This window comes from Pecten maximus, chromosome 4, assembly GCF_902652985.1.
Source record: "Pecten maximus chromosome 4, xPecMax1.1, whole genome shotgun sequence".
NCBI lineage: Eukaryota > Metazoa > Mollusca > Bivalvia > Pectinida > Pectinidae > Pecten > Pecten maximus.
In genome coordinates this window covers 24,974,752-24,989,968 of record NC_047018.1, presented here as the reverse complement: position 1 = coordinate 24,989,968, position 15,217 = coordinate 24,974,752, and the positions used below count along the sequence as shown (strand labels likewise).

Genomic DNA, 15,217 nt, shown 5'->3' with positions numbered 1-15,217 from the left:
ATGCTTTCCAATACTTGTGGTTGGTTTTTGCTACTCACCATGAACTGCTTACAATGTATATATCAGCATACCATGCTATTTACATACCGTTTTTAATAACTCCAACCCTGTATAACCTGCAGTCGGGTTTTAGACATACATTTAATCATTTTGGAGTTTTGTTTAATTGCCTATTAAATTTTGTCCTTTTTTACATGGCTATATTTATTAAGATTTGCAATAATATTGTGATGCTACATGGAATGCAGACAATGGTATCTAATGGGATATTCAGATGTTTGGGGAAAAGTTAATGGACTCCGAAAATTTGTGGAGGGAGGGTGATTTTAATTGACAAAAATGAAATTGTATTGATTAAATAGAGGAAATATGAATTGAAATATCTTAAGGTTTCCGTAAAGTCATGTTCCGATGTTCTCGGTAACAATATTGCTGTGTCCCTTCCTGTAGCATCAACTGCACCATATCACATTTGACCAGTGTACATACCTATACATATATATTAGCTGGACATTAATCGCATGAACCTTATTTACCGATGTGTCACATGAAGGTGCCCAGGATCTAATGACGCAGGCGTTGATGCCAGGGATGGGAACCGCTCCACTAACAGCCTACGGTGCCGGTGCCGCGGCGGCTATGGGAGGCACGCCTGTATATGGTACAGATACCTCACACACTGCTCTCTACGGTGATCACACCTGTAACACCTAGTCTTCCTCATGTAGTTAATCCTAACTCTCAATCCTCTTGTGACACTTCTGAGACGGCAAATTTTACATCTGTATCTGAGGGAAATACTATTTGGAATGATTAGCATGTCAGTTGTGTGTTGTCTAACAAGGGCCATGGGAATTATAACAGGCCAATAACTGTGTTGTCTCATAGGTGTTCACCAAGGGATTACTATAGACTTCTTGCATGTGTTTCATTTACTCTTAAATCCTGCTTTGCTGGTTTATACACTGTCTTTCAGACTCAAGAAAATCCATCCTTTGGCTGGCTCTCGATTTGTTAAATAATGATGAAATCAACTAATTTTCATTGCATGAACAGTTTAACTGAAGATGAACGAGAGGATACATATAATTTGAAAATGCATTTGTTTATGAATATGCTGCAATATCTGAAAGGAAACAAGGTAAAATATGGAAAGAAAGAAAAATCTGACTAACATTTCACGTAACTTCTTTCCCACACAAATGTTCTTTTCTATTGTGGTTTTGATGACAACACAGAAAAAAAATCAAGAGAAAGAAATGTCAAGCTATGAGACAACAAAATGGACAATTTTATATATACTCTAATACCAGGCAAATGCCATAAATGAGAGTTTGGTTCTATGGATAGCAATATGTCTATCCTTAGATGAATTATTTATAAGATTCTCTTACAAAAGAGTGTTGATGGACCTCGCCTGGAAGGCAGACTGAACATGTATCCTGCATGCTTTTTAAACCTGTTTTGCATGTTCCTTAGTGATGCTGGGAGTACCCAACATATCACTATGACAGCAGTAAGAGTCGTCAAGCTGCTAGCTTTACTCCCTATGTGTGCATTCAGTAGACTAGCTTAGAAATGTCAGCTCACAAGAATGTCAACCAAATATACATAACGATTACATAGATAGTGTTGTAAAGGCTATTCAAATCCTACTTCATACTCAAACTGAAATTCGAGGAGGAAAGTTAAAAAATCTAATTTGGTATACAAATAAAATGATTATTGGCAACATGAATTAAATGTTTAAAACAAAATACCAGGAGAATAGTTGAATATGTGTATTTAGGATGATAGATGATTCTAAAATGATCCAATAAATTCAGATTGCCCATTTGTAATTATATGTATATTGTGGCATTCCATGGCTGACCTAAACTTATAGCTGCATGCTTGTTATTGATCTACATTAATACAAAACCGGACAGTTCCTGTGGACACAGGCACCATCAGCCTCTTACCAATAGTTGTATCTAGCTTATTTTTTGTGTAACTGCATCTATCTTTTTCAGTTTCTCTCATTTGTGTTTTCTCTGTCTTTTTTTAGCTTCAAACTTTGGCCCAGGTGTACAAGGTAAGTTGCCTATTCTCTTCTGAACAATTTCTATATCTTTGCTATTTCATTTCTGTAAAATGGCCATTGCCTTCTAAGTGCAAAAAAAAAAAAAAAAAAAAAAAAATTACTTACACAGCTACTGATCAAATCAATTAATCCATTTTATAGTTTTCACTGAATACAAAGTTGGATCGAAATTTTTTATTTTAGATAGATTTTAATTCTTCAGTAAAAGACTGCACTGATGGAATGGTCTATTTACATTTTGTTGCTTATATGAAGTTTTTATTGGTTGAGGAATGCTGTCAGTTGTCTTTTGTTTCAACTTTCCTACATGGTATTGTATTACAGTTGCTCTGTCTTGTCCATGATCAGTCCCCCTTGTACCTGGAATCAGTCCAATCACCCTTTAAACATTTTGACAAAAATGATCATCATTATTCCTACACTAAACTTATATCAATGCATGAGGCCCATCCAGGCTATCACATACCGGCTCTGAAGATTTTAAGATACTGTGAGAATGTCGGATATCCTAACACTATAAAAAGTGAGAATGTCAGATATCCTAACACTATAAAAAGCAATTACAGGAGATAAAGCGTAAAATATAGAATTCTCCGTTTAATTCATTTATTTGCAACGATTTAAAAATGACCTTGTCATTTTTAATCTGGCTTGATGGATTATAAAAGCATAAAGATTCAATTCTTAGAAACATAACATAAATAACCTAGTCAGCAGGAAATGTGTTGGGAGATTTGAAATGTCACTTTTGAATCATTCTACACGGCATTTAGTGCAGACGAAGCCACAAGAGACAACAGATTTGTAATACTGTAAACAAAAACTGGGAGTCCTATTTATTGTCGCACAGAGCCAGCATTCCACAAACGGTGCTACTAGAAGGCCATAAAGGTTCCACAGAGAGCAGTTAAATGTGCTATAGATTTAAATTGACTTCTGAAAAAGTTTTGCACAAGTAAAGAAAATGTGCAATATGTTGTCAGTAATGGCAACATATCTGATCTCTTAACAGCTATTGTCACATTGTCACATGGTAGAGTAAGTGGCCTGGCTTGGAATTAGATTACTAAACTCTGAACTTTGTAAACTGAAAGACATGGAGCAACTCCATTGACAATCAAATTCCCTGATGCTGAAACAAAAATTAAACAAATGCTTGGTTTTAATGGACTTAGACCAAACTATTTTTTGGGTACATTGTAAAATTAAATCTCTTATGAGGGAAATGTTACTATTGAGAATTATATTTTTATTGGCTTTCTGTGCAATTACATTTCGAGATAGATAAATTCCTGCAGCTTTCCTTTCCAAATGATTGTTTTATCTGTGATGCAAAAAAGTGCCCCGCTCCCCCTCTCCATGCATGCCCTCCTGAAATTCAGAGAATCTGTAATGCATTAACTTCTTATTGCCTTTAATGTAAAATTACATTCTTTCTGTATAGCTAGATTTCTCTTAGTTTGGTTTCAATGTTAATTATAATAGTTACTTGAAAATCTACATTATTGAAATAGTCATTCTAAAGCTCTGTCATATAGTATATAACATATGAGGAGAAGAAGAAAGCCCAGTGGTACTATTTTAATTGATGAAGATAGCAACATTTCATAACTTTAACACACAAAATTAAGATCTGAAAAGGTACAATCACCTAATACTCACAATCAGTTGATGATATTAATGTTTGGAGGTGATAAAACCAAATATTTAGCTTTCTTCTGTTGAAAGTAATCACTTATTGATGTTTTAAGCCAAGATAATTGAATAACTTCATAAATGAATTATAATATTTAATCATTTCATGTCATCTTTAATTCATTGTCGATAGCATTCCTGGGCTGTATTGGAATGAATATCGCCCGATATTACATATATTTTGATTTTCAAGTCAAAAGAATTTCTGCATTTTGATATTCTTGTTATTTCAGCTCAAATGCCCCAGCTCGGTAATTACAGCTTTGCAAACCCAGCCCTGACTGGGATGGCAATGGGAGGACTGCCCTGTGGGAACAGTGTGCTGTTGGTGTCCAACTTGAATGAACAGGTATGCATTCACTCCCCTTACACAGGTAGCATGATTCAGCCCTCTAACAGGTAGACAACTTTACCTCATCTCCATGGTGATCCATTTCTTTTCTCATTCTATTTTTGATAAGTGGACATTTTCATTTATTGAAATTGTAGTTTTCAGAATAAATGATTTTTTTCACCTGTTTAAAGTTATTGTGATGATAATGTAAAGCAGGTGACTTAGTATTTAAACATCTGTCGATCACCATGGACTGAGAAAGAGTCGTCTATTGCTATACTGAAGAAAACAAATATCTATTCCCAACTATTATCAAGGATGATTTTATGTCCATCCACACTGAAATATTATAAAACAGGTTAGCTAAAATTGTACTTTCGATAGACTGTTTCTGCGCTATCAATCTGCAGTTTAAACTTTTGTTTCACATACTGTACTGGCCCTTAATCTGTGATCTGTTTCAGCAAGTCTACTGCAAGCTCACATATCTCCGTTATATTTCCACCACTGGTTGGGTTTCTTTCACATGTGCCATGAATATTTAATAGTGAAATTTTGAAAACTTTTAAAACAACACATTTTTGGCTATAGAAACCATTCCATGGGACTTAATGCTAGAGGTACAACAGAATCGAATTGATTCTTATCGGTACCAGAATGCTAGAGGTACAACAGAATCGAATTGATTCTTATCGGTATCAGAATGAAATGAAAGGGCATCAATCTGTTCGGATAGAAAAATGTGTACAAATTGTTTTACATAAATGGTGGTCTTTATCGTTTGTATCAATTATCCTGTTTTTGAAGATTTAGTTTTTGTCAGATTCCATCCAAGATGATTAACACTTTTGTTACTGCGTTTCTGTTTAATACCTTAATCACATAAGAATAAGAATCACGAAATGGCACAGTCACCTGTTTTATCAATAATGACCACTTGTACATGCTGTCAATGATTCACTGGGGTATCCAGACTAACGTGTTCAGATGATCCACATTATGTAATGGGTGTGGTAATTGAGGCATTTCACAGATTATGTGGGCATGATAAGGGCTGTTAATGGCTGGAGCTAACAACAGATTCTGAAGGTCGAGTTAAACACAACTGGCAAAATCGGCAGTGCAATGGAATATGTGATAGGTGGTTGGGGACAATTTTCAGACCGACAATATCTGCAAAAGTATGATATCGTATATAAATGAAGTGTTGGGGAAGTTTCAATCAATGAACGAGGAGGTGATCATTGATAGCATGTATATTTGTATGATTTTATATGCTTTTTTTGCTGCAACTTGATAGAGCTGCAGTTTGCTTTACAAATCACAATAAACTGTATTATCTGCTCCAGTTGGAAGGTTCAACCTATCATTAGATTAGCATCTGGATAAAAAATTGCTAAATTGTTTGCAAAAGATGAAAAGTAATGAGAGTTCAGTCTTTTATCATCATCTTGAAAGTTTGTGATCAAAGGGAAACAACTCCATACAACAAATGGTTGCACCTTTCAACTGGTAAAATGTTGGTGGGAACTTTGTAGATGGTTGTGAGGACTTATAGTTAAATTGCATGACTGGTATTTTCGCATGTCAGGGGAGATAACTACATATTTATATATACACATGTTTATGAATACCTAGAGAAACTAATCGACTCGGCAGACTATGCATTGTATACTACTTAGCACTGATCATTGCTGTCTGTAGACAATACTTATACTGGTGCTGTATCATTCTATGTTTTAGAATTTTCATCAATATTTATTAATCACTGTTGCTTACATAATTATAATATTTATTCAAGCGTAAGAGGGTACTGATTTTCTCCATGGATGCCAAACCTGTGCGCTTCAGTCGATGTTAAAACTGACTGACAACAATACCACTATAACTGATTGTTTTCCCTTGTTTTTTCTTTTCCCGTTCGTTCGTTCGTTCCCACTTACGCTGGTGTTCATCCTCCATGTGGACTATTTTCTTCGCTCGTTCGGACACTGATCTCATCCATCCATCCTTTTTCCGCCTTTGTCTGCTATTTCCTGTTGCTCTGACAAACTCTAGATGGCCACGCCAGATGCTCTCTTTACCCTTTTTGGTATGTTTGAAAAGCACTCTTTATTATTATTATTTCATTTATTTCCAGTAGTAATTTATAATAGAAACTATCTAGTAAAAAATATAGGCATATTTTCGGTAAAGACAAATTTCCGTTGCACATTTCTGAACAAAACAAAATTCACAATCGTTTCCCTTTTTTGTCAATAATTTAATAATAGTTATTTTCACTCATTCTAATTAAGACTCGGATTTAAAATAAATATGTCATAAATCTTTTGAAAAGAAATCTTTATGATTCGGTAAATAAATGGGAATTAAAGGAATAATTCTAAAACTACTTGATCTCCCATCAGTTTATTGGATATATAATATAAAATAATGTAGTCGTTGTAAAGTACATGACTAAGGTAGACTCTGCTGGCCATTCCAGGGGTATATGGGGACGTACATAGGGTGAAGATATTGTATAACAAAAAGGATAATGCTCTCATTCAAATGGCAGAACCGTTCCAAGCTCAACAAGGTAAGTAGGCAGATTTTTATCATTACATTATTGTTAAAAATTGCATAATTAACATCACCCAAAAATAACCAGAAATACGGTTATCTATTTAACTTCTTGTAATTAAATCGGTGTGTATTTAAGTCTGTAGCTAATTTGATTGAGTCTAAATACCAAGTATCTTTATAACTGCACCCAGTAACATTCCTCTGAACAAATGTCAAGTTGTTATATAACAATTGTACGTAGACCTACAACCTGTTATTGATAAATGTCAAGGTCAAACTTTGTAGGCTATCACTCTGTTATTTAGATACATACCAATTGATTATCTCTGTCCTAGATACACACCAATTGATTATCTCTGTCCTAGATACATACCAATTGATTATCTCTGTCCTAGATACACACCCATTGATTATCTCTGTCCTAGATACAAACCAATTGATTATCTCTGTCCTAGATACATACCGATTGATTATCTCTGTCCTAGATACATACCAATTGATTATCTCTATCCTAGATACACACCCATTGATTATCTCTGTCCTAGATACACACCAATTGATTATCTCTGTCCTAGATACACACCAATTGATTATCTCTGTCCTAGATACACATCAGTCAATTATTTCTGTCCTAGATACACACAAATTGATTATCTCTGTCCTAGATACACACCCATTGATTATCTCTGTCCTAGATACACACCAATTGATTATCTCTGTCCTAGATACATACCAATTGATTATCTCTGTCCTAGATACACACCAATTGATTATCTCTGTCCTAGATACATACCAATTGATTATCTCTGTCCTAGATACACACCCATTGATTATTTCTGTCCTAGATACACACCAATTGATTATTTCATTCCTAGATACACACCAATTGATTATCTCTGTCCTAGATACACACCCATTGATTATCTCTGTCCTAGATACACACCCATTGATTATCTCTGTCCTAGATACATACCCATTAATTATTTCTGTCCTAGATACACACCAGTCGATTATTTCTGTCCTAGATACACACCAGTCGATTATTTCTGTCCTAGATACACACCAGTCGATTATTTCTGTCCTAGATACACACCAATTGATTATTTCATTCCTAGATACACACCAATTGATTATCTCTGTCCTAGATACACACCAGTCGATTATTTCTGTCCTAGATACATACCAATTGATTATTTCATTCCTAGATACATACCAATTGATTATCTCTGTCCTAGATACATACCAATTGATTATTTCATTCCTAGATGCTCACCAATTGATTATTTCATTCCTAGATACATACCAATTGATTATCTCTGTCCTAGATACACACCAGTCGATTATTTCTGTCCTAGATACATACCAATTGATTATTTCATTCCTAGATACACACCAATTGATTATTTCATTCCTAGATACACACCAATTGATTATTTCATTCCTAGATACATACCAATTGATTATCTCTGTCCTAGATACACACCAGTCGATTATTTCTGTCCTAGATACATACCAATTGATTATTTCATTCCTAGATATACACCAATTGATTATTTCATTCCTAGATACACACCAATTGATTATTTCATTCCTAGATACATACCAATTGATTATCTCTGTCCTAGATACACACCAGTCGATTATTTCATTCCTAGATACACACCAATTGATTATTTCATTCCTAGATACACACCAATTGATTATTTCATTCCTAGATACACACCCATTGATGTTTATGTGTTTGTTCTTGTTTGCTAGCACTACAATATTTAGACAAATTCAAAGTATGGGGCAAACAAATCCGGGTTGCTGCCTCCAAACACAGTGTTGTACAGATGCCAAGAGAGGGACAGCCGGTAAGTACATTAACCTGGACAGTGGGTCGGGGAACTACAATAGGATTTTTATTAACCTGGACAGTGGGTCGGGGAACTACAATAGGATTTTTATTAACCTGGACAGTGGGTCGGGGAACTACAATAGGATTTTTATTAAAGTACAGCTTTGTACCATCGTGTAATTCAAAGTTACTTAACTTCCGAGGTTAAATCTCCTGTGTAAACAAATATTGATAGCAAAACAAGTGGTGATTTCATATACTGGAGAAAGAACGTGATATACCATTTATCAAGGAAGTATGGTTGATTCTTTTATTCTATCACTTGTGTAGATTTTCCTAATTGTCTTCAGGCCCAGTAACCTTGGTAATGTTGTCCATGTTTGCCAGTATGAAGATCTAGCCAAATGGAATATTATTGATTAATACATTAGCTACTGAACAGACCAGAGTTTGTCACAGACATTTTATGAGAAAATCGTGTAATTTACAGGACGCTGGATTGACAAAAGATTTCACCAACTCTCCACTGCACAGATTCAAACGACCAGGATCCAAAAACTGTCTGAACATCTTTCCACCATCTGCTGTTCTCCATCTCTCTAACATTCCGTATGTATGAAGGCCTGCCGACTGAGGTCATTTGGTAGAAAACATTTTTATCAGTATTTGCTGGGCTGATTGATAATTTAAGCTGACATGTTGATATTTTATAACTGCTGCTCTGAACATGATTCTACCAAACTAGATTGCAGATATCCTACAAACAACTGAAATAGAAAACTGAAAATTCACAATTAGTTTAAAAAAAAAAATATGTTGTAACATTATAATGACGTTTTGTTTTCCTTTAAGAAGGAGATAAGTGTGACAGAGTGAATGTTTTGTTTTACAGACCTAATGTCACAGAAGAAGAGATCACAGACAGGTTCAAAGAGCAGGGTACAGTCGCAGCATTCAAATTTTTCCCGTGAGTATTGTGTTTGATTTAATTATTCAGAGATTAACGTTAAAAAGGATTTCTATAACTGTATTGAACAGGTGACTTAAACCAAATAGCAACAAAAGAATATGTTAAAAACAATTATCTGTTCAAATGAAAACTTTGTGAAATTTTAAAATATTTCATATGGGTGAAATGTGACAAAAGAATATTTTTGTTATTCAAACTTTGTCCAAATTGAAATGCTAATTTATGTGTACACTTTCTACTACAGGAAAGATAGGAAAATGGCTCTCATCCAAATGAGTTCTGTTGAGGAAGCCATTGAGGCACTCATTGTAAGTACAGTTAATCAGTGTTACTAAGTATTAACAAACCTATAAGATATGATTTATAAATATATATATATATATATATATCATTTTCAAATCAGTCTGCAATAAATTGATTGTAAATTTCAGTTTTGTGGGTAATATTGAATTGTTCTAAATTGAAATTGAACTTCTGAAAGAACAGTTTATCAAAACAATTGTGTATCTATTTGAAATGAATAAGTTATTGTAGTATGAATATTGTGAAAGCTACTTAATAATAATACTACTTCGTTTTTTTTTCTCCAGAACCTGCACAATGTCCAGCTAAGTGAAAACAACCATCTGCGAGTGTCCTTCTCCAAGTCTACAATCTAAAATGCCCAGAGCTTGTGAACCACAGTTAAATAATCTTTTTTCTGATTTATACATGACATTATAAGAAATAATATTTATGTCAAGCTGTCCCTGTTTAGAGTTATCTCCCATTGGAAAGTGTATCGGTAAAAAGTGCCTTTTTGTGTATATTTACAGAGTCGTGAGAATCCTGGTTATTTTACACAGCGTGTTCAGGGCCAACATTCTGTATGTGCAATTATTTGGACTTATTTTATGTTTAGGAACTTGAGTTTATTTTTTTACTTAGAAATATCAATAGTTTAAACATGTCTACTGAAGGCAAACAGAAGTAGTCTTTGCCCTCATCTGATTAGTTAGTTAGCTCTGGTAAATGGCATACTTCGGTCTGAGGGATCATTCACGAATAAGATATACATGCTGAAAGCGACATATCACGTGGAAGGTAGTTTTTGTTGGTTATATATTGAACTGTTCCCACTTTACACAAGATATCGTCCTTTGGGATTTGATTTGTATATTTTGGATCTGCCATTGTAGTCAAATGAGCAAGATTGTGTTTTCCGTTTTTGAAGAATTCCTACTTATCTTCCTTGTCCCTGCCTTTACATGTCATACGAGTGACACTAGATGGCAGCACTAGGATGGCAAGTGTGACCGACATAGTTAAATACTGAAGACCATCACTCATGTTACCATGGAAACTGCTGCTGTTGGGCGTGATGGATGAATCAATATTTGGGATAGAATGTTTGTTAATTGTTAATGTCTTTGATAATCAAATAAATTGGTTTATTTTTTATTTTAGAATATTTTTTATCAAGATGAGCTGTTTGTTTTTTGTGTGTAACTAGAGTTAAGACTAAAACACCTGAGTTTAAGTCTGAACTTGAGTTCCACTTGAACAGTTTGAGGTTATTTTTTGCACTTAATTTCATTGCCCATTTTGTTGGTAACCATTGGACTCTGGGCCAAGGAGTACTTTATTGTATGTTTGTTTCAAGGATAGCCTTTTGTGTTTTCTAAATATTATTGTTAGAAATCAATTGTCCCAGACATTTATATATAGATATACTCCCAAGAAATCCATTATTGTAATGTGAACCATACATATATACATGTACGTGTAAGATATAAATGTATGGTTCCCCTATGTTAAAGCTCCTTGGCTTAGAAACCAAAGGTTTTAATCATACTGTTGTTTTTTTTTTATTTCAACACATGCAAAATTTCTGCCCATTGCTTTGCAAAAGAAAACTCTGAACAGAGACGCCAGTTATTTTCCTAGCTTTTATATTGCTTGGTTCTGGTAAAGAAAAAATTCTAAATTAGATTGTTTAGCTGGTAGATTTGATAGAGATGATGATTTCTAAGACTTACATGTAACCCTATTTTTGCATTGGGTATCATAATAATAAATACATTCAAAGGTTTAAATATATATTTTTGCATTTTTGAGAGTTGTTCTACAGTCTGGGGATTTTCATTTCACGTTTGTAAAGGGATACGTAAGTGTGTTGAACCAACATTAAATTGTGTATATGTTGGTGTTCTTTTTCAATCAGTAATTTTTTTCATTATTATTATAGGAATTTGTTTCATTCATCATGTAGCTGTGTTGGGAGTAACAAGTTTCCTAGGCACTGTTTATAGTTAATCAGCATAACTTGTGTTAATACAAATACCATTCCAGTGTGGATTACTATGTTATTATCTTGACATCGGTAGTTTTTTGTCCCAGCTATTTGTCATGGCTATGCAGATGATTTTTTTTTTCTCCATAAATCATAATCCGTCTATTTGTTTTGTGTGTTAAGCTTTAATATTGAACTGTTGTTCCAAAGATTAATGATATGATCTTAAATGAAATTCCCAGTCCAATATAAAACAATACCACAGGAATAACAGAGAAATGGCATTTTATAGGTGACAAAATCAAACCTGTCATAATGGTGACTTGACACAGTAAGTTGATGAAATGAAACACTAATTGTTGTACATAGAAAACAGTGTACAATATGTGTATTTTTGAAGAATGTAAGAGATCAAATTATAATTAAATAGAATGCAAATATTCTGAACAATGCAAGATTTTTCTCCTCTTCACAGAATTAGAAATTTAATTATTAGAACTTGATATTACAGCCATATGCATGACAGCATCATCAATATTAATGAGAAAACAAAGCACCTGCTGATGTTTTTGGATATTCCATACACATGTGGAATTCCCTTGATGTATTGGGGCAATAACAGTTTAGTTCCTTTGTGTTGCTGTTGTTAAATGTTCCTAACTAGTATGGAGTATATTAGTAAAGGCTTAAGGCAATAGCTTGGTCACATAACAGGTTCTACCCTCATGGATTTCTCATCTCAAACCCTAAAGTATATGTTGTATTTTTTTCCCTTGATATTGAGAGTAATGTTGTACAAAGTATACCTAAAGTGAAAGTATTGTATTTTACTAATTCTGGTAGTCTTTCTGTACACTGCCAGTAATGAAACGTACAAATAGTGTGATACTCTATGGTTAACTGTAAATTGATATATGTATATTCTACAATTTTAAGTTAGGAGAATTTCAATAGTTATTTGTAGTTACAGTTAACATTAGTGTACATATGTAAATCATTGTTGATATGTTGAGGTAGTTGTGCCATTTGGTAAATAGAAGTTATTTTAACATAGCTGTCATTGAGGGTAGAACTTGTTACTGGCCAGCCCACAGAAACAGATCTGATGGAGATTTGACCTCCCCATGGTTTGATCTTGTAACCCTGCGTCCAGATGTCGATATACAACTGCAGTTATAATGTGCCTATATTATACAAGGGAACAACTTTGAATCGTGTTACATATAAATCCACGTTTTGTAGCTTTTTTAGCCACAAAACATGTTGATGTTTTATTTATTAATTTTTTACTGCAAACCTCTGCAATTTTTAGGGGTTTATCAGTGTTATTTATAGAAGATGGTGATGATTTCATATTGGAAAGAGAAAAGATTATAATGTCTACAGAATGTTTTTCACGGAAGATTTATTATTATACTATTAAAAGAAGAAAGGTTTATATAAAAAAAAAGATCTTGTATTGTGCGAATGTTGAGATATTACTATTAATTTTTTGTAATAAAAAGTGAATCATGACTTAGTTGGAGAGTATTTCCTTTAGTGCTAACGGTTATAATACATAAAGGGGAATAACTCAAGATTTCCCTGAACTGTAAAAATTAACCACAATTTTTTTTTTAATTTCATTATCTCATGTATCCTTATCTTATGGCCAATGCCATCTCAGTGAGCCTTTCAATTAATCTAGTGAAGGCTTCTTTATTTTTTCATCAAGTTCATCAGTTGATGAAAATAGTTGGACAAGCAAACAGTCCTCAAGGCAAAGTTAAGCCTTTTGGGTTTTATTTTAATACAATTATCAAAATATTGTAAAAGAAAATGAATTTTGTCATTTGACACTGTGGCCTTACAGCCTAATAATGATGGTTGCCCTTGTATAAGTAGAATTAACTATATGTTTGGTTAGCACAAACCACCTGCTTATTTCTCTGCTGTTTCTGTACGGACATTTCTGATTTTGTACTGACAATTTCTACTGCTGTACCTTCTTACCCATCAATCATCTACTACCCTATACATACATGCCTGTGCTAGAATCAACTGGGTTTTGTTTTCTTTCTGTATCACTGTTTTTCATCCTGTAGTGTGTTGTACATTAAAGGAAGTCTTTGTATAGCTCAGTACCGAACAATAGACTGTGATTCCACAGAGCTCGGGGACCAAAGCATGGACCGAGACTCGACTGAGCTTAGGACTACACGGTGGACTAAGAATCCATCGGTTTTAACACTGCCTCAGTTTCACTGAGCAATATTTACTTACTATACTGTACTCTATGTAACTGGACTGTGTTGTAGCTGTTTTCATTAATTTCAGTTTTTCTTCTTAAGAACTGGGCGTTCATATATCTAATGTTGTAGATACTGGTTAATGAATGATGGTATATATATCTGGTTTCCCCTATTCTCTTCATCATTAAATGTCGTATGTTATATGGTTATTGACGTTTTATGAAGTGAATAGAGGTTTATAAACCTGTTATACTTAAAATCAGAATTGTAAATATTTTTTGTTATTCAAAAACTTTTTTCATTTTTTTTTTCTTCCAAAATTGGCCGCATTTTTTATTTATCTATTACAAGGTCTGATATAGAAAGTGGATGTTCAAAAATTATTGGACTTTCCACAAGAAATGTGGCTATAATTTCTCTTATTGTCCTACAGTGTATTTTTCCTTAAAAGATTTTTGTGTAGGATATATGGGCGCCCGCCTCCTGGTACTAGAATTATAAGTATCCTCTATACCTGTATAGCTATCTGTTGTGTAACGTTGTACATACTCTTTGTGCATTAAATTTCTAGATGTGGGACTCTTTGACTTCTCTCTTCTCTATACCTCACTCATCATAGCTTGTATTTACTCATCACATCCTGTTAGTCACCACTGACTGTTTTACAGTAACCGACCATTCTCCAACCTGCATATATGCAAGAAAAATAATTTTAAAGTATGGAATGGAATGCATGCAATACGCTTTGGTGGCAAATGTTCAGATTTTGTCATAATATATGTACAGTGGAACCTCCTTAGTCTGGACACTTTGCTCATGTGAAGGGAAAAGAATATTGAATTTATCAAACACAACAAAACATGATACAGTTATAATATTCTGTCCATGTTAGGGAGGCTCTATTTGTATACTAGTAATGATTCGGCAATATAAACGATTTAATTTCGTCTTAAACTAAACTTTTTTCTCAATTTTCATCTGTTAACATCCCTTTATCTACCGTGCTTCTCCATCCTTTTCCTAATTTCTTGGTGACAAAAAAAATCACATTTCCGTAGTCTGTACAGTATAACGTTTGTGAACACACAAATTCTAGGTGACATTGGTGGCCATTCCCATTTCCTTACTCACAAATAGTTCATCCATATTTCAGATTTCAATATTTATTTCTCATAAAAACTTTTCAATATATAAATCAATAATATCTACACGTGAGATGTACAATCA

At 33.8% G+C, this 15,217-nt stretch overlaps 1 protein-coding gene across 10 annotated transcripts in view; it reads left to right on the top strand.

Moving 5' to 3' along the window:
- Positions 1–14,569, top strand: part of LOC117325593 (polypyrimidine tract-binding protein 3-like) — a 141,404-nt gene extending 126,835 nt beyond the window's left edge. For 6 of the 10 annotated variants that reach the window (XM_033881936.1, XM_033881935.1, XM_033881929.1 and 3 more), the window contains 10 exons: positions 554–661; positions 2,048–2,074; positions 4,012–4,127; positions 6,171–6,204; positions 6,598–6,690; positions 8,436–8,533; positions 9,008–9,126; positions 9,410–9,484; positions 9,732–9,795; positions 10,078–14,569. In XM_033881936.1, coding sequence (XP_033737827.1) covers positions 554–661; positions 2,048–2,074; positions 4,012–4,127; positions 6,171–6,204; positions 6,598–6,690; positions 8,436–8,533; positions 9,008–9,126; positions 9,410–9,484; positions 9,732–9,795; positions 10,078–10,146 — 803 coding nt within the window. In that variant the 3' untranslated portion in view covers positions 10,147–14,569. Of the gene's footprint in view, positions 1–553; positions 662–2,047; positions 2,075–4,011; positions 4,128–6,170; positions 6,205–6,597; positions 6,691–8,435; positions 8,534–9,007; positions 9,127–9,409; positions 9,485–9,731; positions 9,796–10,077 lie in introns of those variants that run through there. The other 4 variants (XM_033881934.1, XM_033881933.1, XM_033881931.1 and 1 more) reach the window with 3 other exon arrangements.
- Positions 14,570–15,217: the final 648 nt, after the last annotated feature.